This window comes from Arabidopsis lyrata (assembly GCF_000004255.2).
Source record: "Arabidopsis lyrata subsp. lyrata unplaced genomic scaffold ARALYscaffold_1, whole genome shotgun sequence".
In the NCBI taxonomy this organism is placed as follows: domain Eukaryota; kingdom Viridiplantae; phylum Streptophyta; class Magnoliopsida; order Brassicales; family Brassicaceae; genus Arabidopsis; species Arabidopsis lyrata.
This window is the reverse complement of record NW_003302555.1, coordinates 32,507,295-32,533,567: the sequence shown is the minus strand read 5'-3', so window position 1 is coordinate 32,533,567 and position 26,273 is coordinate 32,507,295. Positions and strand designations below refer to the sequence as shown.

The window sequence follows — 26,273 nt, the reverse complement described above, 5'->3', positions numbered from 1 at the left end:
GTTCACAAGCTTGCTGGCAGATCCCGAGCAGGCTACGGACGTTCCCCGAGGCGACCGGTGTACTGACCCGAGGTGAATGGTACTTTGCACCGAGGTGAAGGCTTTCTTCCTCCGAAGTGGTTGGTACGCTTCCCCGAGGTGTCTTCAGAAGTTCCCTGAGGTGTCCAAATCCGGCTCGGTGCTAAGGGATGGAATCCGACCCCAACAAATATCAGCTTACGTGGATCGATTCATGACGACTTGGTTTCATCCTTAAATTGATTCAAACGAATAAACAACGAATTGGATCGTTGTTAAAGCTGTGATTTCATATACAATTTGCTGTATTAATTTATGCAATATTATAATCCTAGTCAGTAACATATTCCAAGCACGTTTGACTTCCAAGTTATTGTTTTCAAACGTGACTGTTGAATCTAGATTTCAAACATTCAATTAGTTTAAAAAGGGGGGGGGGGGGGGCGGGGGGGGGAACAAATTCGAACGACTTTTTATTTATTTAATTCTCAATCATGCACTCGATTACGTTTAAATTTTTTGAGAAAAAAGTTAGGTTTTGCTTAAGAACAGAGAAAAAACTAGGAGTTTTTTTGGTGTAAAGTTGCGGACCCACTATATTTATACTTGAGAATTTCTTTCGAGATAAAGTTAAATTTCCTTAAATCTAGGACTTGAATCTTCCAGTCTTCCTTATCTTCGGATCTTGACATATTACTAAAGGAATGCTCCCGATATCCACGGGCTTTTAGCCCAAAGGCCCATTAACAGGTAAACCGGGTTTTTCCAGTATAATTGAATTTCTCAATTAATTTGAATCCTCCTTGGTTTAGACCGGTATTATGGTGGGTGCTAATTTCGGCACAAATAGTGACTTTCGCAAAATAACCATCTTCATAGTTAAAGAACACGAAAGTGTACATACACATTCTCAATACCATTTAACTTGTTCACCACGTTTATCCATTCATTCTCCTTCTTCCTACTAAAATGTGTACTAATAATAATAATAAGAGTTTTGTTATTTTTCATAGATCCAATTCTTTGATTTTGTTAAATATTCAATTTCATCTTCAAAATTCCAGGTTCTACCATTCTTCCATGATGGTTCTCTCTTCAAAGTTTTCATAATCATAATCTCTTCTATATGGAAAAGTACTCAGAAATAATTATACCTTAAATTGTTTCTCATAAGCTCATACGTCAAGGTCATCATTATCGGAAAATGTAATAATTGACCGGTGCTGTGATTAAATAACACTAACACATATAATTGTTTGTTTTTTTCCTTTCTTTTAAGATACGTTGACCAAAAAGACAAACGAAGCTCCTGATAGGAGATAAGATTTCGTATTGGAATTTGGAGAATTTCGCCTATAGCAAACAAGTATATATTCCGTTTTGAAACTATTGATGTTTTTATTGAAGGAAATACCAATACATTTGATTAAATTAATTAATCTTCGAGATATTTATTTTTAAACATTTTTATGACAGCAACATGCGTATATCTTACTACATACTCCAAAATCATATTTGTTTGGCAAGGTTTTACAGAAGGCAGTGCACTTGGCGTCTCCACCACCAGGAGGACAATATTCAAATCCTCCCTCGCAAGCCACAGCGTCAAACAACATTCCATAACCTGTTTATAATTAATAAAAACTATTAAACCAATATGCACATTAATTATATCGACCAAATCAAACCCATAAATTAAAAGTGGGTATAAGAATAAAACAATACCTGATGTTGTTGTACGACTGTGAACAAAAGATATGATGATAAAGATAGTGAAAACAAATGCCACTAAAGTTCTCACGGTGATAGCCATTTTTATGAGAATTTTTCTTAAGATTGGTTTAATGAATTTTTCTAACTTTGATGCTGATTATATATATATATATATAACACAAATATATGTGGAAAGGTAATTTTTATGGTAAAAAATAAAAAGGAACATGAACTTTTAATCTATTTCCTTATAGATTTATATAGTCAAAAGAAAATCATGTATACCGAATTAGTCAGTCAATGACCAAACTATAAATGATATACAATAAATGATTCGGTTTGAGGTCGTCGGAGATAGCTATAGATCTTAATACCGTATTGTATAAAGTTTGGTTTCTCAGAATTAATCAATAACATGATCTGAACATATGTTAAATATAACATGATATGTTGTTATGTCTTATGTCTAAATTTGTTAATATATATATATTTTTTTAAATATTCATGATCCTATCAGAAAAATAAAATCTATACATAAGCAAATTTTTTTTGTCTTATATTGAAAAGGAAGAAAAAGATTTATCTGATCTATGAAATCTGAATGTTGATTTTCTCTTGCTCGATCACTCTCACCAACTCTTCCGTTTTCACAATGTTCCATATTTGATCTAAACCATATATTTTTATAAATGACTTATTATATTTTGAATAAATGGTAATAGTATTTTTTTTTTTTTTTTTTTTTTTTTTTTCCTTCTAAATTCATTGATATCAAATCAACTTTACAAAGTCAGTATACAGAACTTTCGAAAAGCAAATTATTACATAAGCATATTTATGCGTTATATAGTAAGAAAGATACACAATACAAAAAGAATTTGACGATGCTTTTCTCAGATAAGCCTTACTCGCTAACGGACTATTAGATCCATTATTTTCCTTCTTCATATTCGATCTCGCTCTGATGCGAACTATGTGCGTGGATACCTTCTCTTGGCTTGATCTCCAAATTGCACACTGCATGGTGAAACCTATTGCTTCCATTGTAAGTTCTGAAAATATGACTATCGGATACCAATATTTCCGTATCCGAGTCTTTACATGGGGAATTGACTTTGACTTTACTTTCTTTGAAATCAACCTTTGATATCGTTTCCGCTTATTGACTATGGTTTCCTCTTTCATTCTGAAATGCCATCACTTCCATAGTTGTTGCCATAGTACATGTTTCCGAAGCCAACCAAAACTGATGAAGAACAAGACCAACGAAGTGAAATCTTGGAAATACGCCGGCAAGGGATTATGTCGTACGGCAATAAAGTCCCTCCCAAATCGAAGATACACAACAATTAAATGATTCATATCTACCAAATGAACAAACATGTTGGTTTGTAAAATTTTCAATGTGTGGTCGACAGCAAAAATAATATCTTGCGATCGGCGTTGGAGATCATGATTCGTACTTGTTGATAATTGGAAAAGGCAATAAAAGAAAGCCGAAGAAGTGTTAAAATAAAAAGATATCCATGGCGGTTAAGGGATTCGAACTTGATATGAAGATGATACTTACCACCCACCGCTAGAGATTGCACTAAACGGACATACACCGACAAAACTGATCCAAAAGAATCGCCGGACAAACACTCTTCCAAACGAAGAGAAACCAATTACGAGAATGCTCGTTTGAGAGAGATAGGGAAACCATTAATAACAAAACCTAACAATTAAAGTAGAAAAAGAAAGAGTGCAGCCGACGCCGGAGCCGGCGTCGGCTGGAGCAAAACCAGAGAATCTGAACTTGATCGCCTAAGAGTCGCTTGACTTGAGAGAAGAAACGGTAATAGTGTTTTTTTTTTATTGACTCCAAAAAATCATGTTATTTTCTTTATACGATAAATTCATGTAATTTATCGTGCTTCATGCTATTTACTTAAATTCACCATGTTCTTTCTATCGCCTTGTCCTCATATCTCCATCGACGGATGTCTCTTTCTTTGGACCTCTTTGTTTTTCCCACAAGTTTATCTCTCAATCTAATTTCTTAAAACCATTATCTTTATTCCAACTTCTCCCGAATTTCCGTCGTAAACATTGCTCTCATCTTATCAACACTGAATTCTAATCCATCACCGCACATCATCACCACCATCATCACCACCATCGCCACCACCACCTGACCACCATCGTCGTCGTCGCTATCTTTTGCTCTATTTTTAGACCCATCTTTTCCATATCTTTTTCTCTACTTTATTCTTGAGCTTGAACCTTATAGTAGAGAATTGGAGAGAGCTTTTGGAGAGGAATGATCTGAATTCATACTTGTAGAGAGAAGATTTCTAAAATCTTAGTCTTTGCTATTGAATTTCATTATGCAATTTTATTCAATCATGTTGTTTGATTCAAGGGTTATGATGAATTGTTAGATTGATGAATTGTTAGGCTAAATCAATATAACTTGTTCACCACGTTTATCCATTCATTCTCCTTCTTCCTACTAAAATGTGTACCAATAATAATAATAAGAGTTTTGTTATTTTTCATAGATCCAATTCTTTGATTTGTTAAATATTCAATTTCATCTTCAAAATTTCCAGGTTCTACCATTCTTCCATGATGGTTCTCTCTTCAAAGTTTTCATAATCATAATCTCTTCTATATGGAAAAGTACTCAGAGATAATTATACCTCAAATTGTTTCTCATCAGCTCATACATCAAGGTCATCACTATCGGGAAATGTAATGATTGACCGGTGCTGTGATTAAATAACACGGACACTTATAGTTGTTTGTTTTTTTCCTTTCCTTTAAGATCCGTTGACCAATAAGACAAACGAAGCTCCTGATAGGAGATAAGATTTCGTATTGGAATTTGGAGAATTTCGGCTATAGCAAACAAGTATATATTCCGTCTTGAAACTATTGATGTTTTTATTGAAGGAAATACCAATATATTTGATTAAATTAATTAATCTTGGAGATATTTATTTTTAAACATTTTTATGACAGCAACATGCGTATATCTTACTACATACTCCAAAATCATATTTGTTTGGCAAGGTTTTACAGAAGGCAGTGCACTTGGCGTCTCCACCACCAGGAGGACAATATTCAAATCCTCCCTCGCAAGCCACGGCGTCAAACAACATTCCATAACCTGTTTATAATTAATAAAAACAATTAAACCAATATGTACATTAATTATATCAACCAAATCAAACCCATAAATTAAAAGTGGGTATAAGAATAAAACAATACCTGGTGTTGTTGTACGACTGTGAACAAAAGATATGATGAAAAAGATAGTGAAAACAAATGCCACTAAAGTTCTCATGGTGATAGCCATTTTTATGATAATTTTTCTTAAGATTGGTTTAATGAATTTTTCCAACTTTGATGCTGATTATATATATAACACAAATATATGTGGAAAGGTAATTTTTATGGTAAAAAATAAAAAGGAACATGAACTTTTAATCTATTTCCTTATAGATTTATAGTCAAAAGAAAATCATGTATACCGAATTAGTCAGTCAATGACCAAACTATATTCAAAGTATATAAAATATTTTCAAAGTATATATTCAAATGTCAATGGTTATTACTAAACTGGATGGAAGAAAAATAAATCAAAATATTACAAGTGATATACAATAAATGATTCGGTTTGAGGTTGTTGTAGATAGCTATAGATCTTAATATCTTTAATTATAAAGTTTGGTTTCTCAAAATTAATCAATAACATGATCGGAACATATGTTAAGTATAACATTATATGTTGTTATGTCTTAAGTCTAAATTTGTTAATATATATATATATATATATATATATATATATATATATATATATATATATATATTAAAATTATTCATGATCCTATCGGAAGAAAAAAATCTATGCATAAGTAAGTTTTGTGTCTTATATTAAAAAGGAAGAAAAAGATTTATCTGATCTTTTCAATTTCCATGTCTAAGTAGTTTGCTTATTAGGATTATGGATTTTCAAGGGATCTGATGAATTGTTAGATTGATTGAATTGTTAGGCTAAATCAATAGAGTTTTCATCTAGATTGTTCTTACTGCTTATTCTAGAATCTGATCTTAAGATTAATTGACATGAGAGTGTAATTTATTTCCTGAACTATCTTAGATGAGCAAAAATTAATATTCGCAAAGAGATTTGGTTTAGGGATTTTTGTGAACTAATCAAACTTGATTTTTAATGCCTGTCTAGATTTAGGAATTTACAAAGAGATTTGAAATTCTAAGGTGTAGACATAGATAATCTATGTAGCGAGAGTCGATTGATTTTAACCCTTGTGATTTGAGTTCTAGAACTACTTCTTAATTAAGTCCTAGCAATTTATCTAATCTTTAATTCTGAATTTCCAGAGAATTTTCTTGAGCCTAATTCTTTCCCCAATTAAATTTACAACCGTTTTTAAATTTCTCTGCTATTTTATAGTTTTCAATATTTTCTGCTTAGCTTGATTTCAAAACCAATAGTCTATTGTGTGATCATGAGGACTTTGTGGAATTCGAAACTTTATTACTACAATGATCATTTTATTTGAGAAAGTTGCTTAAGGCTAATTTGAGCATATCACCAGGTTCTACCATTCCTTCATAATGGTTTTCTTTTCGAAGTTTCGTAATCATAACCTCTTCTATAGGAAAAAAATACTCAGATATAATAATACCTCGAATAGTTTCTCAATCTGATCATATTCCAAATAGCTCCTCAGCTTATATGGCAAGGTTTTCATTATCGGGAAAGATAATAATTGACCGGTGATGTGGTTATATAACACTGACACATAGTGGTTTGTATTTTTCCTTTCCTTTAAGATTCGTTGACCAATAAAGACAAACAAAGCTCTTGATATATTGGATATAAGATTTCATATTGGAATTTGGGGAATTTGGGATATAACAAACGAGTATATATTCAGTCTTGAAACTATTGATGTTTTTACTGAAGCAAGTACCAATACATTTGATTAGATTAATTCATCTTGGAGATATTTATTTTTAAACATTTTTATGACAGCAACATCCTTGCTGAATACATACGCCAAATTCATATTTGTTTGGCAAGGTTTTACAAAAGGCAGTGCACTTGACGTTCTCATCAGGAGGAGTTGGACTATATTCAAATCCTCCCTCGCAACTCACGGAATCAAACAACATTCCATAACCTGTTTTAATTAATAAAAATTATTAACCCAATATGCACATTAATTATATCGACAAAATAAAACCTATAATTAAAAGTGGGTATACGAATAATACAGTAGATTGTGTTGTCGTAAGACTATGAACAAAAGATATGATGAAAAAGATAGTAAAAACAAATGCCACTGAAGTTCTCATGGTGATAGCTATTTTTATGATATTTTTTCTTAAGATTGGTTTAATGAATTTTTCTAGCTTCGATGACTGATTCTATATGTAACACAAACATATGTAAAAAAGTAATTTTTATGGTAAAAAATAAAAAGGAACATGAATTTTTAATTTATTTCCTTATAGATTTATTTATAGTCAAAAGAAAATCATGTATAATGAGTTTCTTACCTAATTGGCTGGTTAATGACCAAACTATATCCAAATTATATATTATATTATAAAGTAAGATTTTCTTCAAGATTTTAAAAGTTGCCATTTGGCGTTCTGTTTTTTTTCGACATATGTCACTTTTCTCTCAGTAAAATTATTTTATTAATTCTTTTAAAAGTATACACATAAATGTATATTATAAGGTTTATAAATACATTATAGACTACAAATTTTGAGTTGGTCGAAGTTTATTTTTATTTATTTTGTTTTGATTGTAATTTAAACTTTTTATATATATGTAGATAAAATAGTTTTACAAAAAAATTCAAAAAATATGAGTTTAACTATTTATGGTCACAAATATTAAATATCTGGAAAATTATTTGGTTTACTTTTAAAAGAATTAATAAAATACTAAAACTTTTTTTACTTTCTTTTTATTGGTATACTTTATAGTAATTCATTTTTAAATATATTTTTCTCTTTGCAATAGTTAACAAATTTAATGAAAACAATAAACCACCCAATTAATATAAGATTTGAGAGAGGTAAATATATTTCTCCACTAACTTTTAAATTAATAGCATTAATGTTTTTAGGTTATTGTTTTCTTGTTTATTGTTTTAGTTTGATTTTTCCTAAACTTTTTTTTTTATATAGATAATAGCATTAAACTGGTCTCATTTGTGGTTTTATTAATTTAATAGCATAAAATTTCTTTCATATCTTTTTTTTTCAATGAAATATAAAGAAAGATAAAATACGAACAATTTGTCTAATATAAAATTTTCTTTTTCCTAAATTTTGACTTATTTTGTCATTTTATTCTGTAATTTGAAATATTAATATATTAAAAAAAAACTCTATTTTATGAAAGAAAGTGATTGTTTTTCAGGATTAGGATGGTTTTGTTCGTATCCAAACGAAGAAACGCACGACATGGGAGCTGCAAATACTCGAAGAAGCTTGACCTCACTCCACACAGAGGTTGAAGCACTAATCTGGGCGATGAGATGTATGATCGGCCAAGATAAAAGAGAAGTAGCTTTCCTTACAGACTCCTCCGATTTGGTGAAGATAGTGTCTTCCCCACACGAGTGGCCAGCTACTTGGAGGCGATTCAGAGCGACAAAGAGGAGTTTGATTTTTTCTCTTTATCGTTAATTTCTAGAAATTTGAATGTGAAGGCGGATAAATTGGCACGAAATGTTCGTACCCTACCGCAACTATCTACTTATGTAAACAACATTCCTCCACATTGGCTCATTTGAGCCAATCCAATAAAGCTGTTGACAAAAAAAAAAAAAAAACTCTATTTTATGAAAATCATTAACTACCCCAATTAATATACTTTAAGACAGGTAAATATATTTCTCCTCTAATTTTTCTATAACATCGTCAAAATTATTTATTGACTATACAAATTAAATTTGGACTGTTAATATATCATTAATTTAGGCATTAAAGTTTCATAATTTTCAACTTGTAACGGTAAACTAAAGCTTTGAAAACAAAATATAACGGCAATCTGACATTAAAATATTGTGCCAATATAATATATATAGACTTATACTTACATCTTCTACTCAAATTAGCTCTCAAGCTCTCACATTTCGATTTTTAGTTTTTGTAAATCAGTAAATCATTCAAATTGTTATTATTTTCGTAATATGTTATGTGAATCTTAGTTACATGTTTTTGTGTTTGTTTTTCTTTCTGTTTTTTTTTTGCTTTGTTCCAAATATGATTGAAGAATTCTTAACATCTCCTAAAGATAGAGATTTTTGTCTCACATCACAAAGTGAAGATGATTCTATTTTGAAGCATTACTATTATTATCTATCATGATGTGGTCTAACTAGAGAAGAAGATTGGGAGGCATCAATTGAACTTTAAACGATTGAATGGATATGAAGAAAGGAGTTAACTATGTGAAGTAAAGGTAATTGTAAGACCAAGCAAGGAACAAAGAAAAAACTGGTAGGACATCATAAACTTCAAAATTTTGTTTATTACATCATTTACAAAGTAGAAAATTTGAGGCAAGAGTTTTTGGTAATCTCGAAGAAGGGTGAAGAAATGATTGTAACGCCCCGACCGACCCTACCAGTAAGCCTCACGTCCTTTTTCGGGCCCATGGGCCCACCCTGTCCGACTGCCGGTCCGCTACGTCCGGGAGGCTTTAAAGACTTGTTTACCGACCCTACAAATCACCACATGATCTTTTCATGTGTTTTGTCCTCACTCACACAGTTCCGACAATCACTTCCCGGAAGGTCACCTATCCTTAAACTACTCCAGCCCAAGCACGCTTAACTGTGGAGTTCTCTCAGGACGGTTGACCGAAAAGATAAGTGCACTTTGGTGACATAGGTGGCCAAATCACTTCTTATAAACTTCTCTGCATGCACCACCACATTCCTGAAACCGGGGTGTTACAATTCACCCCCACTAACCGATCGCAACGTCTTCGTTGCGCACCAAGACCGTCACCCCTACGGTGTGAGCCCTCTTGACTTCACACTTGTCTGGGTTCGGCTCTGATACCACTTGTAACGCCCCGACCGTCCCTACCAGTAAGCCTCACGTCCTTTCTCGGGCCCATGGGCCCACCCCTGTCCGACGGCCGGTGCGCTACGTCCGGGAAGCTTTAAAGACTTGTTTACCGACCCTACAAATCACCACATGATCTTTTACTGTGTTTTGTCATCACTCATACAGTTCCGACAATCACTTCCCGGAAGGTCACCCATCCTTAAACTACTCCAGCCCAAGCACGCTTAACTGTGGAGTTCTCTCAGGACGGTTGACCGAAAAGATAAGTGCACTTTGGTGACATAGGTGGCCAAATCACTTCTTATGAACCTCTCTGCATGCACCACCACATTCCTGAAACCGGGGTGTTACAATGATGATATGTATGATAATAACGAGCTAAGGTTGTAATTTATTTGTCTTTCCAAATAAAATGCTTCGAGCTAATTTTAATAAAATGCGTATAATTATTGTTAATTAAATTTATAATTTTATTTTATTTGTTTATTTTATTTTTTAGGTTAATCATACTCTTATTGTATGATCATCTCTTACCAATTGGTATTACAACTAAACCACCAATTTTTATCATTCTCTTTTTTCTTTTTTTTTTGAACAAACTTTTTTGTTTTTTAATTAAAATTCTCTTACTGGTTCTAAACGTATTTTTTATCTTTTCATGTTATTTTGTTGCTAAAAAATATTTTTTTTTCATCAATTGAAGACCTTATGTATTTTTTCATCCATCAAGTTAGCATTTTTTTGGCATTACAATATTAAGGAAGAAAAAAGTACTCCCTCCTTTTCAAAATATAAGACGTTTTAGTTAAAAGCACACAGATTAAGAAATATCTACTTTTAAAAAGTTCAACCAATCATGAATGAGACTGCATAATATAAATAATCATAAAATATTAAATTAATATATAATTTGCATAGAAACTTGAAAACGTCTTACATTTTGAAACAAAAATAATACCTCAAAACGTCTTACATTTTGAAACGGAGGAAGTAATACATTTGAGTAGAAATGCATCACAAATAGCGAACCATTCTATTTTAATTTTCATTTGTGGTTTAATAGTGATTGGCAAGAACTGGTTAAGTTTCTTAAGAGGTCGACACGATTTTTGATGATATTTGTTTTTTTATGTCTAGGAGGTTTCGAGCCGGTAGGCTCGTCATTCCGCAGGGCGAGGTCCAAACCATGTAATTTACCTTTTCTTTGGATGTTGACACATGTAAAAAAGTTTAAGTTCTTTTCCTAAAAAAAAAATTGGAAAACCACTTTAAATTAACATGATCACGACATGTGTCAAGTACATCGATCAGATGTTGTCACATGTCAAAAATTAACTTTTGTTTTTACTTAACGAAGTAAGAAAAATAATTAAAAAGTTATTACATATAATTTACATGTTTATGCTAATTTTACGTATGTTCTCAATTAGATTTTGACATATATACAAAAATACTTCATTTAGCATAGATCTTAACCAATAAATAATGAATAATGATGTTCAAAATAACAACATAAGTTATTTAATTGGATACAAATTTTATTTGTTGTTGTAACATATTATTTTTTTTTGCAAGTAAAACACACAAAAAAACTTTAAAAAATAATGAGCTTATAAAAATGAGTTTTTGAATACTTAATGAAAATATTAGTATAGTTGTATATATTTTTAATAGATTTTCATGCATGTAACTATATGTGAAAACACAAAATATTTGGACCAAAATGAGGCTATAAATATGAACTTTCGATTACTTGATTAAGACAATGTTGGATTTCCAAATTTCTTTGTGGATTATATTTTACTTTTTTATTAATTTTTTTCATAATTATTTTTAATTATAACTAAGATATAGATTTGATATTATGTATAAATTTTACTAGCTATAATATATGACCAAATATTTCCAGCTAAATTTTACATTAAACAGTGGACCCATTTTTTTAAAGAAAATATCTAAGTTAAAAGGCCCAAAAATATTATTTATCCATATTAGTTTAAAATTTTTTGATTTGTCTAAGGGCCTACGATTTACTTGAGCCTTGAGCCGGCCCTAGGTCCATTCAGAGAAGCTGGAGACACAAGCTCTTTCTTCGACAAACTCCAAAAACGTGATGAGAGACCAAGGTGCGAAAGGTCTTGCAGTGGACAACGGGCAACAAGCTTCTTATCCCGCCAAAAGTAACTTTTTTAACATAAAGTTTTTCTTGGTATTCACTTATTAAGAGAGATGGCTCTTTTTATTTACAAATGTGGATAAGGGCACTATTTATTGACAAAATCTTAAGTGATGAAGTTCTAAATTGCTTGAATCTATATATACATTTTTGGATCATAATTAGCAAAAAAATCCTGAAGTTGAGAAGTATTTACAACGGAAAATTAGAAATAAAGGATATCTACTTAAAAATTTGTCCATATACACCTTTTTTGTGAAATTGTCAGTTTGGACGATTTTACCCCTATACCCTAATTTAAATATTTTTTTAAAAAAATAATCATAAAAACAGGTAGATATACAAGAGTAGAGGTGATTTGAAGTTAACTTTTTGAGATTTGGTTAAAAAAAAGTTGATATTTTGATAGATAAACTTTCGTCTAATTTTGTTAGAACTCGTTTTCTAGAGTTCTGTGAAAGTTAGAGTGTGTATTCTACATTTTTGTACATGCTCTACATATTTTAGACTAATTTTCTGTTCTAAAAATTTTAGAAGTAAAAAAATCATATATCTAAAATATTTAGAACATGTATTCTACGCTTTGCTCTATGTTCTAAATCTTTTTGAATAGCCGTTCTACTAATTACTACATCTTCTACCATCATCAGAAATTGTAATCTTCTTTTAGAATGTAAATTCTACGATACTATAGATTTTGTTTTCTGAAATTTTTAGAATTCTCTAAATATAGAAAGTAAATCTTCAGAAAAAGAAACTAAATATTTAATGTAGATTACGTTTTAAATGGATATTAATTGTTTAGATTACGATCTACATAATTTAGAAATCGTTTTCTACGTTTTTAGAAAAAAGTTAAAACCAAAAACGTTTCTAAACCCTAAGCTAAGCCACCACTTTCGATTTTTTTGCTACTCCCTGAGTTTTCATTCGAATTCTCTCTTTTTTCTTCAACGTTTTGTGCCTTATCATCATCTAACTTTCAACAAAAAAAAAAGGATAAACAAGTGTGTGCACATGGAAGACACCACCACATTTTTTTATATATTTTTGATAAGACAAATATTTCCAAAGCAACAATCAAATAAGAAGGCATCATCATAATCAAAAAAAAAAAAAAAAGTGAAAGGAGTTTTTCTATTTAGTAGAGACCACTTTAACAAGAAGAGGGATACTTGCTTAATCCTACTTAGTAGTCTCCTTAGCTCTTTAGTAGCCCTTTGGTTTCAATGTGGCAACGTGTTGTTCACATAGAGTATGAGGAATACTATCATGTTCAAGTCAACCTATATGATTCAACACAAACCAATGTTCTTTAGAGATACTAGCGATGAAAACAATTGATTGTTTATTATGTCAAAACGAGAATGAGAACTTACATTGTCGAAGAGATTAATCTTGCACCTGAGAGAGGTCAATTAAAAAATCGGAAGCTCAAATTGATATCTAAGAAGATTGAACATTTGAACAACATAATCCCTTTTAGATTTCTATTTAATTTTTGTAAATAGATTAGGAAATTTTATTTTTTAATTTAATTTTGAATTAATTTTGAGAGAATATGAGGGTAAAGTTGGGTTTTGATTTTTAAAAAACCTATTTGACCAATCTACAAAAAAATGGGATATATGGACAATTTTTTAAGTAGATATCCTTTTTTCCAATTTTCTCTATTTACAATGGCATGCCATTAGCATTAATTATTTAAATTTGTTTTATTTAAGTAAAGATTTTTAAATGAAATTCATTTCTCATATATTTAGCAAAAGTCTCTACAAAATCTTTCCTTATCTATTTAACTAAAGATTTTGAAATCAAATATGTTCTCAACAATTTACCAAAAATCTCTACACAATCTTTTTAAAAATCTCGACTTAGTTAACTTCTGATTTTTATCTGCAAAAAAAAAAATTAATAGTAACGAGTGATGTAAAAATCGGGAATGTTGATATTACAATTTCTTCTAATTCTTTTTTTTCATATAATAAAAATTATTTTTTAGGGATAATTTCTCAAAACCTCTAAATAAAACAAAAGGTTTCAAAAGATAGCTTCTCTTTTGGCGGGTCGACACGCAAACCCGCAACTCTCTACGGGGTTATCCGCATGAACCTGCGACCTGTAGTGGATAAAAATATTATTCAAAAAAAATAACAAATGATGTTTAATTTTACGGGATGGGGTTATATGGTGCAACGGGTTTAGATCGATATTAATATTAAACAATATACTATGGATGAAATCTTAGAATTAAAAATCAAAATTTAATTATAAAATCAGAAACACTAAACAAAATAAACAATATTAACAAAACAAATATAACTTAAAATTTTGCTAAATAATTTTTTAGTTATAAAAGAATCGACCCGCGGTATACCGCGGGGTAAAATCTAGTCTTATATAATATGAGAAGGTTTTTTCTAACTTTTCTTAACATTGCGACATTTGGCACTCTCTTTTGATGACACTTGTTCTCTTTCATTTTAACTTTACCTCCTTTAATTTAGTTCTAAAAAGAAATATATTTCTTATCCTATCGGTACATTCGACATATAATTTAGGTTTTCAAATTCACGTAACGTTATTGTTAAACTATTTTATAATGTCTTCTTAATAGTTGAATATTTTTATCCTAATGATGTATCATTTATCAATATTTAAATAATTCATATAATTTTAAAATATGATTCCGTAAAGAATCTTATATATATATATAAATAGTTTCACTCGCAATCTATTAGGCCACTTAATTGACATCATTTTTTTAATTCTAATTTTCTTTTTTTAATCCATCACTAAAAAAAAAGGTCAGGGCAGTAGATATAAAATTAAATGAAAAAAAGAGCCCAAAGACAAGAATATTGTAAACGTATGATAGTCATGGGAAAAAAAAATTGCGACTAAACATTATGTAATTAAATCTCATTATGATCTCAATAATAATTGGGTCATTTTCAAAACGGAAATTATATGGTCTACTCAATTACTCATGTAACGTTTTTCATATATACCCTAATAATATTAATCAACTCTTTCGATATAAATAGCAAATATATATTTTCAATCACACATTAACACACAAATTTATGCCACTCTTAAGCTATTGATCCACTTTACAAATTCACATAAACTAAATTGTGTTTGAGAAACTTGAAGCAAAGTATAAGTTAAAACAAAATTAGTTTAAACTTCAACAAATAAAACACAAGTCATGTTTTTGGTTATTGTTATGTTAAGTAAAGGAAGAAAGAGAAGATGATGGTGAAGTTGAAGAATAGAGGAAGAAAGAGAAGGTGATGACTGATGATGATCATGATGAAGTTGAAGAATAGTATTTTGTTTGTTTATGATCACTAAAAGTTTGCTTTCAAGAAGGATAGTTTATTATAAGAAATAGTACTTATTAGATCTGGTATAGTATGTATGGTTTAGTATTTTTAACCAATGACCTCTTATCTTTTATATTTTAAATCAATTTTTTATTCTAATTTTCGCACTACTGTATAAACATTTTTTCTTTCCTTCACTCAATTTAACCTTTTAAACTAATATATTCAAACACAATAGATAAATCTTAATAGAAACATATACTTAATGCATAAGAAACAAACAAGGTTTTGAGATGAATTCTCTTTTACCAAAATTGCAACTACTTTAATTTAGTTATTTATTTATTTATTTTTATTTTTACTTTTTTTTTTTGTCAACATTTGGACCACAACTGGCCGGCCCATTAACCTAATTTCTACAATTAAATTGTAGAGTCGGGGACTCGATCCCTGGTGTGATGGTGTCTGTCTTCTGTGGACTTATCATTTGCCACTAGACCAAGATCACTTCACTTATATAATCATTCTCTCATTCTCCTTTATGATACTTCAAATCTTTAACTTTACTTTGTTTCCTATTTTCTTGAATGGGTAATTAAGACATAATGATAGTAAGAATTTTTAATTTATTTATAGAGATTGTATGGTATATATTGACCATATTTTCTTAGTTTTATTTGTTTCTAAAACGATACAAAAACGTACGTCTTCTATCTTTATTATTATTAAAAATTATATATATATATATATATATATATGTGTGTGTGTGTGTGTGTTATCACTCAATGAGGATTCCATGGCTATAAAATTCTTTATTTATAGACCACGAATTATTTTCTTATATATTTATGTATTTTGTATTCTATTTAAATTATGTAAAATGTGATCGATATAAAAAAATAAAATTAATACATTTTTAAGAAATCTTTTCATTTCTTTATTTTTTCTCTGTATATTTTGTACTATACACATAATTACATTTGCTGCTATGTGAACAAACATGTAATCATATAAATATAATTGTAATGTTTATTCTATTCAAATTTTTTGCTTTAAGATTATTGTTCTTTTTTTCCCAATGTGAATTTAATAAAAGTGATGTTATTAGAATGAAACTTAACACTAAAACTTAAATTGTGTGGATTATAAGAAAAAGAATATGTTGTCTTTGGGATTATTGTTAAAATTAGGGTTATGGGAGTGTAATTTAAATGGTTTATAGAAAATACATTTAGTTTCATTTCAAAAATTATTTGGGTTTTGATTATAAATTAACTAACATATAATTTTACATAAATAAAAAAAAAACTATATGGTTAACTGGTGATTAATGGGATAGTAATTAATATTTTAACTGTTGGAATCATTAAAACTCATTTGTATGCATTCATTTGAAAATTAAGGACATGAATGGTGTGTCCTAAAGTAATACAATGGTAAGAGTATAATTAATTCTTTTTTCACATCTCCTTTTCTCAAGAGTATGTTAGGCGCACAAAAAAATAGACTTGCATATATATTTTCATGTGTTTTGTCCTCACTGAAAAGTACCAGATATCATTTGTCTTTTTAATATTTTTTTGTCATTGGGTGAGTAATTTTTATTCCGATAATAATTGATCTTTTGATATTAGAATTCCAAGAAAAAATGCATAATTTGTATGAAAAAAGACTTTAAAATCACTTTAAAAAATTGAACAAAAGGAATAGTTAATTTCTAGATTGATATAAGTCAAGAGCATTGACATCTATTTATTCGTTTACTCTAAGAGCATAATTAACAAATCACTAATATTATGTTTTTCCAATGGAGACAATAAATTATCAAAACAAATAATTTATATATTACCAAAAAAAAATATAATTTTGATATTTATATGTTTTTATACTTCAAATAATTACAAATATGAAACATTCCATCCTTTCAAAAAAATGTTAGAACGAATCCAAAATCTACACGAATATTTGACACAAGAAAATAAAGACGTGAAAAAAAAACAATCAATAGTTAAAAGCCATTAACATGAAAAAGCGCACTACATAGAATCGTAGTCATCTAAATTACGAGAAATTTTGTAACATCCCGGTTTCAGGAATATGGTGGTGCATACGAAGAGGTTTAAAATAATTGATTTAGCCACCAAAGTGCATATATCTTTTCGGTCAACTGTCCTGAGAAAACTCCATAATTAAGCGTGCTTAAGCTAGAAAAGTTTCAGGATGGGTGACCTTCCGAGAAGTGGTTGTTGGAACTGTGTGAGTGAGGACAAAATCCAGGAAAATATCATGTGGTGATTTTTAGGGTCGGTAAACAAGTCTTTAAAGCCTCCCGAACGTAGCGAACCAACCGTCAGAAGATGGTGGACGTGGGACCCATTAAGAAAGATGGTAGTCGGGGTGTTACAAGTGATTTCAGAGCTGAATCCAGACGAGTGTGAAGTAAAGAGAGCTCACACCGCCGGGGGTGATGGTCTTCGTGCGCAACGAGGACGTTGCGATCTGTTAGTGGGGATGAATTGTAACACTCCGGTTTAAGGGATATGGTGGTGCTTGTGGAGAGGTTTAAAAGAATTGATTTGGCCACCTATGTCATCAAAGTGCACTTATCTTTTCGGTCAACTGTTCTAAGAGAACTCCACAGTTAAGCGTGCTTAAGCTAGGAAAATTTCAGGATGGGTGACCTTCCGAGAAGTGATTGTTAGAACTGTGTGTGTGAGTGAGGACAAAAACAGGGAAAGATCATGTGGTGATTTATAGAATCGGTAAACAAGTCTTTAAAGTCTCCTGGGCGTAACGGACCGACTGTCAAGAAATGGTGAGTCCACGGGCCGAGAGAAGATGTTGGACCTATTAAGAGAGATGACGGTCGGGACGTTACAAATTTTTTGCTACAAATGAAAAGCCTTGAAAGACATATACAAGGTTTGAGACTCTTGACAATAAAATGTGACAATGCTTAAATTACTAAAAATTTAAAATTTAAAATCTATACACCGGGCCTAGATATAAGTGGAAAATCGACATATTGAGTATGGTAATTCATTTATGCATGTCTTCTAAAATAAGGCGATTAAAATATTGCTTATTTTTCAATGATTAGCAATATTTTAATTTTTTTTTTAATAAAATCATGTCTTCTAAATCTTAAAAAGAAAACAGATTTACTACATCTTTAGTTTTTAAATAATAGTTTCCAAGACTTTAATGTAAACTTATGCATGTATCAAAATTATATCCACAACACATACACCAAACAAACTGAATTGTAGAGATTAATCTATTGTTTCTAGACAATTGTTAATATATTACACATTTAGCATCTATATAGATGCATTTGCACCTGAAAATGTTGTGTGCAAATTACGAAAAAGCGGTGATCTATATATAATTTAGTAATCAAACCCCTAAGCTAAAGATAAATCGTAAGAAAATCCCTCAATTATATATTTAGAGAAAAAACCCCTCAACTTGAAATCTTTTAATGCAAATTTTCCTCCGTCTACAGTATTGTGAAAATTGGACGGACTATAATTCAATTTAAAACGTAACCTTTCTTAGTATCTCTCCTAATGATTTCGACACCACGCAGCCTTCAGAGAATCTCACTATGATAAATTAGGGTTCATCCATTTAGATTTTTCACTTTGAGAAATTTAGAGCTAAGGTTTGGGGATTTATAATCGGATCGAATGACGTTTTGTTGTTTTTGTTTATAATTCATGTTGTTTAAGTGTATATATGTCGGTTTCAATTTCAGTTTAATTGTAGTCCATGCACTTTTCACGAAAATGTAGACGGAGAAGGATTTGTAATAATAGATTTTAAGTTGAGGGGTTTTCTCATTAAATATATAGTTGAGAGGGTTTTTTTAATATCCATCTTTAGTTGAGGGGTTTTATTACTAAAAACTTTAGAAAGACATACTATTTAGTGTCTATATATATATATACTCAAGAAAATATTATGAAGTTTATCTTTATAATTCACAAAAGTATTTCTAAATTTTTAAAATGCATTGAAATAAATATCATCAAAAACTGTATTAAAGTAATGTGTTTTTTTAATACTCTATAATTTAAAAACATATAAATGAATATCTTTTAAAAAAATTTCATCACGTATGTTAACAACTACATGTGCACTTCATATATAATTTAATGTAAACTTTATTCTATATAAAGAATAATTGAATGCGTAACTCACGCATCGCGTGGGACACTCTCTAGTATGCTATACGTTCTCTAAGGTTTACAAATGTGAAAAGGTTATGAGCTTGCCAGGCTTCCATTACTTGGACTTCAAATTTTCTTATAGTTTCCTCTCAAAATTCTAGTAGATCGGAGTATAGAAAGGATCAGATGAAAACAAAATATCATTAAAATGTTTCCTTTGACTTTTAAAGATCTGAATTTCTCATACCTAAACTCAAAACTATCATAAAATCCTTGGAATACCAGTTAATCTTAGCTACTTAGTACACAATACCATTGACGCATATCCCTTCACATCTAGGAGAATGAGGTATACAAAATTTGCTCATTCCATAATGGTTTTTCTAATTCCTAGTGACAGAACTCGATCCTCTTTAAACTTTTCATAATCATGACCTTTTCTATACGGAAAATACCATTGTTATACTTTATTTTTTCTTTTCATTTATATTAAAGGTTGGTTAGGCCCGGTTCTGTTTGGTCATCACTTGGTTATCAAGACTACGAATATACTCTAACAGATACCAATATTTGTATAGCTAGAGATAGATTTAGATCCTCTTAACTACATAGAATTTTCCTTGATTTACGACTACGGTTGTATAGTCTCTCTATTTAAGTTGTACACAGTTCATCGTGATCAATAACACAAATACAACATTGAACTCTGAAATCCTTTATGGTATCATCAGAGCCTGAAAAGCAAAGACCATGAAACGACAATGTCGATTGAAACGACTTCCACCACTGCTGCAACTGAAGTAAGAAGGACGATATCCCCTTACGGCTTGACGTCCGCTGACAATCCTGGAGCCGAGCAAGCTAACCACATTCTCACGGACGACGATCGAGATGGAGCCCATGGGCTGAATGATCAACAATGGAAGATGATAAAGTCAATTCTCAATGCGGGCAAGCAACCTTCAGCTGAACAGCAAATTTGTACGTCTTCCCTCTCTCCTTGGATTATGGATACAGGGGCTTCGCATCATTTAACGGGCAGGTTTGATGCCTTAACGAATGTAAGAGATATGCCACCTGTTTTGATCATTATGGCTGATGGTAGAGAACACGTATCATTCAAAGAGGGCTCTATCAGTCTCGGCAGTTATTTAGTAATAAAATCTGTTTACTATGTCGAAGAATTGCAGTCTGATTTGATGTCTATGGGCAGTTAATGGATGAAAGCAAATGTGTTGTTTAGTTGGCTGATCAGTTTCTCGTGGTTCAGGACCGCATTTCGAGGATGGTGATTGGATGTGGTAAAAGAGTTGGTGGTACCTTTCACTTTCGCAGTACGGAGATCGCATCATCAGTCACAACGAAGGATACCAAGTCAAATGAGATGTGGCAGAATAGGATGGGTCATCCATCGGCGCAATTGGTGGGAAAGCTTCCGTTTGTTTCTAGTTCTGTTTCTCCTTCTAGTTTAAATAAACTTTGTGACATTTGTCTTCGTGCAAAACAGACAAGGGATAGTTTTCCTTTGAGTATGAATAAAAGTTCAAAAAATTTCGAGTTAATACATGTCGATTTATTGGGTCCTTACAGAACTCCATCACACTCAGGAGCAAATATATACTAATGTAGAATCTTAGGTACGAGAGAAACTTAAAATAGAATAAGAAAAACCAAAGAATGTCGAATCTTAGTCAGAAAACGAAGTATTCTCCGTATCGGAAGAATCTATTGGAAGATTGATCCAGAAGCATTTTCACTCTCTCTAATGGATAAATTGGGATCTCATAATCCTAATTGCATTATAAATTAATTAAAAATTAAATAATTAATATTACACAAACATAAATTAATTTTTTCGTTATTTTTTATGGCAGTGCAAATAGAAAAACTAGTTTGAAGGTTTAAACTGTTAGTAAAATTATCTTGATGGTTTATAGTGTTAGTGGAATTTTTAGGAGGATTAAAGTGCTATCCGGTGACACTTTGAAGGTTAAAAATGTGATTTTCCCTTTTTTTTTTTAACTATTATAGACGACTTTTCTAGAGGTGTGTGGCTGTATTTGTTAACTACAAAAAGTGAAGTACCAGAACAGTTGAAGAAGTTTTTTGCTCTAAGCCTCTAACAGAGTGACAATTAGCCACAAAAATCAAAAGAATCCGGAGTGACAACGGCTCTGAGTTTCTATGCTTGACAGAATATTTTCTCACCGATGGCATCATCCAGAACATTTTGTGTTGCTACTCCTCAAAAATATTGCAAGAGCTGAACGGAAACATCGACATATCTTGAATATCGCCAGAGCGTTGAGGTTTCAAGCATCTTTACCCATAGAATTTTGGGGTAAATGTGTACTCACCGCTGCGTATTTAATAAACCGGACTCTCAGCTCTGTTCTCAACTTTACAACACCATTCGAGCGCTTATTCAATAAACCTCCGACGTATGAACATCTCAGGGTTTTCGGGTCACTGTGCTATGCTCACGATCAGAATAAAAGTGGAAAGAAATTTGCTTCGAGAAGTAAACGCTGTGTTTTTGTGCCGAACCTCGTTAATTCTCGTGTGCCTTATCTATCTCTGCTTTTTCAATGGGATATCCGTATGGGAAGAAAGGTTGGAGGCTGTATGATTTAGAAAAATTGGAGTTCTTTGTTTCCAGAGATGTTGTTTTCTCTGAAGCTCAATTCTCATTTGCTCCGATTAATCACTTGCAACATAAGGTTGCAGCCTCAGAATTTATGGGCTCCAATTTCTGAACATTTGACTTTTGAGGAGAGTGGGCTCACTAAGCCCAATTCTACACGGCCCGTTAACTTAGAGCATGGGTCTTCAAGTCAGACGATGACGACTCCCGTTTTCTCTGCCATTGATACTCGTACCTCTGACGATTCAGACGCCGGCTCCAGATGCACGATCTGAAAATGAACGCCCTGTGCCCTCTCTGGTGCTTACGCCTGCTCCAGTCGCAACCAATAATCGTTTGGTCCCAGCTGCCATGGTTGTACCTCCGGCTGCGACAGATAAGCAATAGGGTAAAGGAAAACGCCAAAAGACAGCTTCGGTCCTATTGAAAGACTTTGTGGTCACTCAAGCTGCCAAACCAAAACAGCAAGAAGAAATCAACATGGTTCGTGATGAAGCTTATACCCGATCTTTGGTAATGACGATGTCCATCTATGTTGATGTGGTGCTTTCGAATTTGGAACCTAAATCATTCAAACATATCGCCTATGTTGATGTTCATATCGCCTATGTTGATGTTCATTGCTATGCAAGAAGAGAAGTGGCGTAGTGCTATGGGCTCAGAGTATGGAGCATTAGAAGAAAATCAGACATGGACCATTGAAGATTTACCACCTGGGAAAAAGGAAATTGGATGCCAATGGATTTTCAAGGTGAAATTTAAATCAAACGGTACAGTTGAGAAGTATAAAGTCAGATTAGTTGCAATGGGAAACAAGCAGATTGAATGAGAAGACTATGGTGAAACGTTTTCTCCTGTTGCGAAGATGGAAAGAGTGAGATTGTTTTTTGACATTGCAGCTAAAAGAGGATGGATTGTGCATCAGATGGATGTACACAACGCTTTTTTACATGGGCTGAAGAAGTATACATGAAGTTGCCTCCCAGCTTTGAGTATGCTGATAAGAGTAAAGTCTGCAGGCTACGAAAATCTCTGTATGGACCGCTCTGCTTGAGTATGGATTTCAGCAATCCCTAAGTGACTACTCGTTGTTCACGTATGAAAAAAGTACTACTCGGCTTCATATTCTATTATTCTAGTGTATGTTGACGATTTAATCATAGCTTGTAGCAGTGTTCAAGCTACAAAATCGTTTAAGGACTACCTCTGTTCCTGCTTTCATATGAAAGATCTAGGAGAGCTGGAGTATTTTTTAGGAATTGAGATTGCGAGAAATGCCTGAGCCATTTATCTTTGTCAAAGAAAGTATACTCTTGACATAATCAATGAAACATGACGTCTAGGTGCTAAGCCAGCTCAGTTTCCTTTGGAACAAAATCACAAGCTACCATTGTCTGAATATGATATGCTGCATGATGCAACACCGTATCGACGGTTGTTAGGACGCCTCATTTACTTGGGAGTAACGCGTCCAGATCTTGCGTTCTCTGTTCACGTACTAGCACAGTTTATGCAGAAACCACGATTAGACCATTGGCTAGCTGCCTTGAGGGTGGTCCGGTATTTAAAGTCTGATCTTGGCCAAGGCATTATGTTGAGGTCAGACGCAAAATTTCAAGTCACATGTTGGTGTCACGCAGACTGGGACAGCTGCCCTTTTACGCGACGTTCCGTCTCGGGTTATTTTGTGCAGCTCGGTGAGTCACCGATCTCTTGGAAAACTAAAAAGCAGAAAACAGTAAATCGTTCATCAGCCGAAGCTGACTATCGTGTGATTGCCAATCTGGTCCAAGAGCTTATTTGGATAAAAATCATGCTCAAGGCTTTTTGGTGTTGTTCATAATCAACCTATGGTGGTGCAATGCGACAGTAAGTCTGCTATATACATCGCCACTAATCCAGTCTTCGATGAACGAACGAAACATATCGAAATCGATTTACACTTCGTCCGGGATGAGGTATTGGCACGAAACATACACTTGCATCACGTTGAGTCTCGTTCGCAGCTAGCGGATATTCTGACAAAGGCTATTGGAAAGGATGGTTTCCGGTATTTCAAGTCCAAGTTAGGAATACGAAATCTGTATTCTCCCGCTTGAGGGAGGGGTATTAAAGGTTGGTTAGGCCCGGTTCTGTTTGGTCATCACTTTGTTATCAAGACTACGAATATACTCTAACAGATACCAATATTTGTATAGCTAGAGATAGATTTAGATCCTCAGCTACATAGATTTTCCCTTGATTTTACGGTTGTATGGTCTCTCTATTTAAGTTGTACAAAGTTCATCGTGATCAATAACACAAATACAACATCGAACTCTGAAATCCTTTAATTTATTTACATAATTTCTTTCCCATTTAAAGGATTCTTACAAAAACTAACATCGACAATCCCATAGGACAAATTTTTGTCAGTACCGTACAATTAAGATTTCATTTCGGGAGACCAATCACAAGCCACAAACCTTTGTCGGCTAGTCATACGCCAAACTCGAAAATTTCTGTGCACTGTGCAGTGCAGCCTCCCCTTGAAATGAGCATTCGAGGGCTATTTAAATTTATTCTTTTAAACGTTGTATTGAAACGTGTAGGTTTGGGATATTTTTGTCGACTCCATTTTATTGTGGAGAATACGATGCAATAAACTGCTTTTTAATACCACTTTCTCCAAGAAACTTTGTGAATTCTTCAGATAAAATATTGAGATCCTCGGTGTATTCTGATCTTCTTGATCTTATATATATATATATTTTTTCAACAAGGTTCTTGAATCTTTTAAAGGCTGGAAAGACATCTGACTTTGGTTTTAAGAAATTAACTCTAACAATTCTTGTAGCACAATAATGGAGGAGTTTCCACATACATCATTGTTAGTCAACACTAGCTTCTCTTTTGCTTTTGTCTCTCATTCTTTTTGGAATGAGTCAAGGATGTGCTTGCATAGAATGTAGCTCTCACATGGTTCTTTATCCACTTTGAACTTTGGTAAGCCAACAACCATCTCCTTTGACTGCATAATTTTCAGTTTGAGTATCATGTATGTCCAAGCCTTTTGTGTTATAACTCATCAACTTCATGTTTGGCTACCACTGCAGTTTCTTCATTTGAAAGCCAATTGATATGAAAGCACGTGTTCACCAATTGTACTTCACCTATCTTTCTCCCAACATGATCATGTTGAATACTTGGGAGATTCTTACCAAGCTTAGGAACAAAAAACATCTCGTATGGTTTTCTTTCCCTTGTTGGTCATAACTTGAATGTTTCATTTTCCTTTAGTCATGAACACAACTTCATTTTTAACCCGTATTGGAACCTAGATGTTTGTGTAGATTTTGGTGAATATTTTCACATTATGTGTCATGTGGTTTGTACAGCCACGGTCAATGAGCCATATACTTTATTCACTTGATTCTTGGTCTTCTCGTCTTGTAGTAAACATGTGATTATCTTCCTTTTCATCTCTTTCATTCTTCCGGTAGCACACTTCTTCATTGTAGTTGTCTTTCTTGTAAAATCCATACCACTTGTGTCCTTATCCTTTGTAACTTATCCGTATGTTTCTCTTCTTCTCTTTTTACTGTCTTTTTTTATCACCCTCTTGTTCATTTTGGTTCCCTGAACTATAGCCTTGATTTCCCTTACATCGGTCTTTCTCTTTGTCAGTAGTGAACTTTCTTGGTTCGCACCTTCTGTCTTGTTCAAATCGGCTCCACAAATCATGTGGAGCTCTGATGATACCATGTTGATCATATAACTAGGGAGTCATCGGTTTGGTTCCACTTGCTCTGCATCTCTCTGTTTTGATTGTTAATAGAATAACTATTTGCAAAAACGATTTAGAGCATTTGAAAGAAAGATGAGATATGAAAATAGTCTATTCTTTTCATACCCTTAACACAATATTACACAAACACACTTCTCTCTAACTACTACATAACTACTTCCACTAGGCTTACTTAACTCTTAAGTTATAGCCTAGTTTAACAAGCAACCTAAAAACAACTTAATCATATATTCAACAACTTCATTCAACAACAAGGTTGCGTGGACTATCTTGGTTTTGTTACTCATGCAATGCATTATCAGGTTGTCTACGGGTGATCGTG

The 26,273-nt window shown here is 32.2% G+C and overlaps 3 protein-coding genes and 1 long non-coding RNA gene across 4 annotated transcripts; all 4 read right to left on the bottom strand.

Annotated features, from left to right (window-relative positions):
- Nucleotides 1-1,415: 1,415 nt before the first annotated feature.
- LOC9328042 (defensin-like protein 199) lies at nucleotides 1,416-1,831 on the bottom strand. Its single transcript, XM_002891934.2, has 2 exons — nucleotides 1,744-1,831; nucleotides 1,416-1,642 (listed from the first exon to the last, which is right to left on the bottom strand). Exons 1-2 carry the CDS (start codon nucleotides 1,829-1,831, stop codon nucleotides 1,476-1,478), a joined length of 255 nt encoding a protein of 84 aa, XP_002891980.1. The 3' UTR covers nucleotides 1,416-1,475.
- A 671-nt stretch (nucleotides 1,832-2,502) lies between these two features.
- LOC110225069 lies at nucleotides 2,503-3,597 on the bottom strand. Its single transcript, XR_002329479.1, has 2 exons — nucleotides 3,302-3,597; nucleotides 2,503-3,055 (listed from the first exon to the last, which is right to left on the bottom strand). It is a non-coding gene; the product is annotated as an uncharacterized LOC110225069 (long non-coding RNA).
- A 1,042-nt stretch (nucleotides 3,598-4,639) lies between these two features.
- LOC9330718 (defensin-like protein 199) lies at nucleotides 4,640-5,293 on the bottom strand. The gene is made up of 2 exons (XM_002891933.2): nucleotides 4,987-5,293; nucleotides 4,640-4,885 (listed from the first exon to the last, which is right to left on the bottom strand). The coding sequence occupies exons 1-2, from the start codon at nucleotides 5,072-5,074 to the stop codon at nucleotides 4,719-4,721; spliced, it is 255 nt and encodes an 84-aa protein (XP_002891979.1). The 5' UTR covers nucleotides 5,075-5,293; the 3' UTR covers nucleotides 4,640-4,718.
- Nucleotides 5,294-6,680: 1,387 nt separating this feature from the next.
- On the bottom strand, nucleotides 6,681-25,908 carry LOC110224504 (defensin-like protein 199). Its single transcript, XM_021010601.1, has 3 exons — nucleotides 25,762-25,908; nucleotides 7,028-7,173; nucleotides 6,681-6,928 (listed from the first exon to the last, which is right to left on the bottom strand). Exons 1-3 carry the CDS (start codon nucleotides 25,906-25,908, stop codon nucleotides 6,760-6,762), a joined length of 462 nt encoding a protein of 153 aa, XP_020866260.1. The 3' UTR covers nucleotides 6,681-6,759.
- Between the last annotated feature and the right edge of the window lie 365 nt (nucleotides 25,909-26,273).

What these genes read in the sequence shown, in the direction of transcription:
- LOC9328042 (XM_002891934.2), bottom strand. Translation starts at nt 1,831, where the DNA reads ATGGCTATCACCGTGAGAACTTTAGTGGCATTTGTTTTCACTATCTTT. An exon ending in CAGTCGTACAACAACATCAG is followed by an intron (nt 1,643 to 1,743) that starts GTATTGTTTTAT and finishes AATTATAAACAG; the next exon opens with GTTATGGAATGTTGTTTGAC.
- LOC9330718 (XM_002891933.2), bottom strand. Translation starts at nt 5,074, where the DNA reads ATGGCTATCACCATGAGAACTTTAGTGGCATTTGTTTTCACTATCTTT. An exon ending in CAGTCGTACAACAACACCAG is followed by an intron (nt 4,886 to 4,986) that starts GTATTGTTTTAT and finishes AATTATAAACAG; the next exon opens with GTTATGGAATGTTGTTTGAC.
- LOC110224504 (XM_021010601.1), bottom strand. Translation starts at nt 25,908, where the DNA reads ATGGTATCATCAGAGCTCCACATGATTTGTGGAGCCGATTTGAACAAG. An exon ending in GAACCAAAATGAACAAGAGG is followed by an intron (nt 7,174 to 25,761) that starts GTGATAAAAAAA and finishes TGTTACATATAG; the next exon opens with AATCAGTCATCGAAGCTAGA. An exon ending in CATAGTCTTACGACAACACA is followed by an intron (nt 6,929 to 7,027) that starts ATCTACTGTATT and finishes ATTAATTAAAAC; the next exon opens with AGGTTATGGAATGTTGTTTG.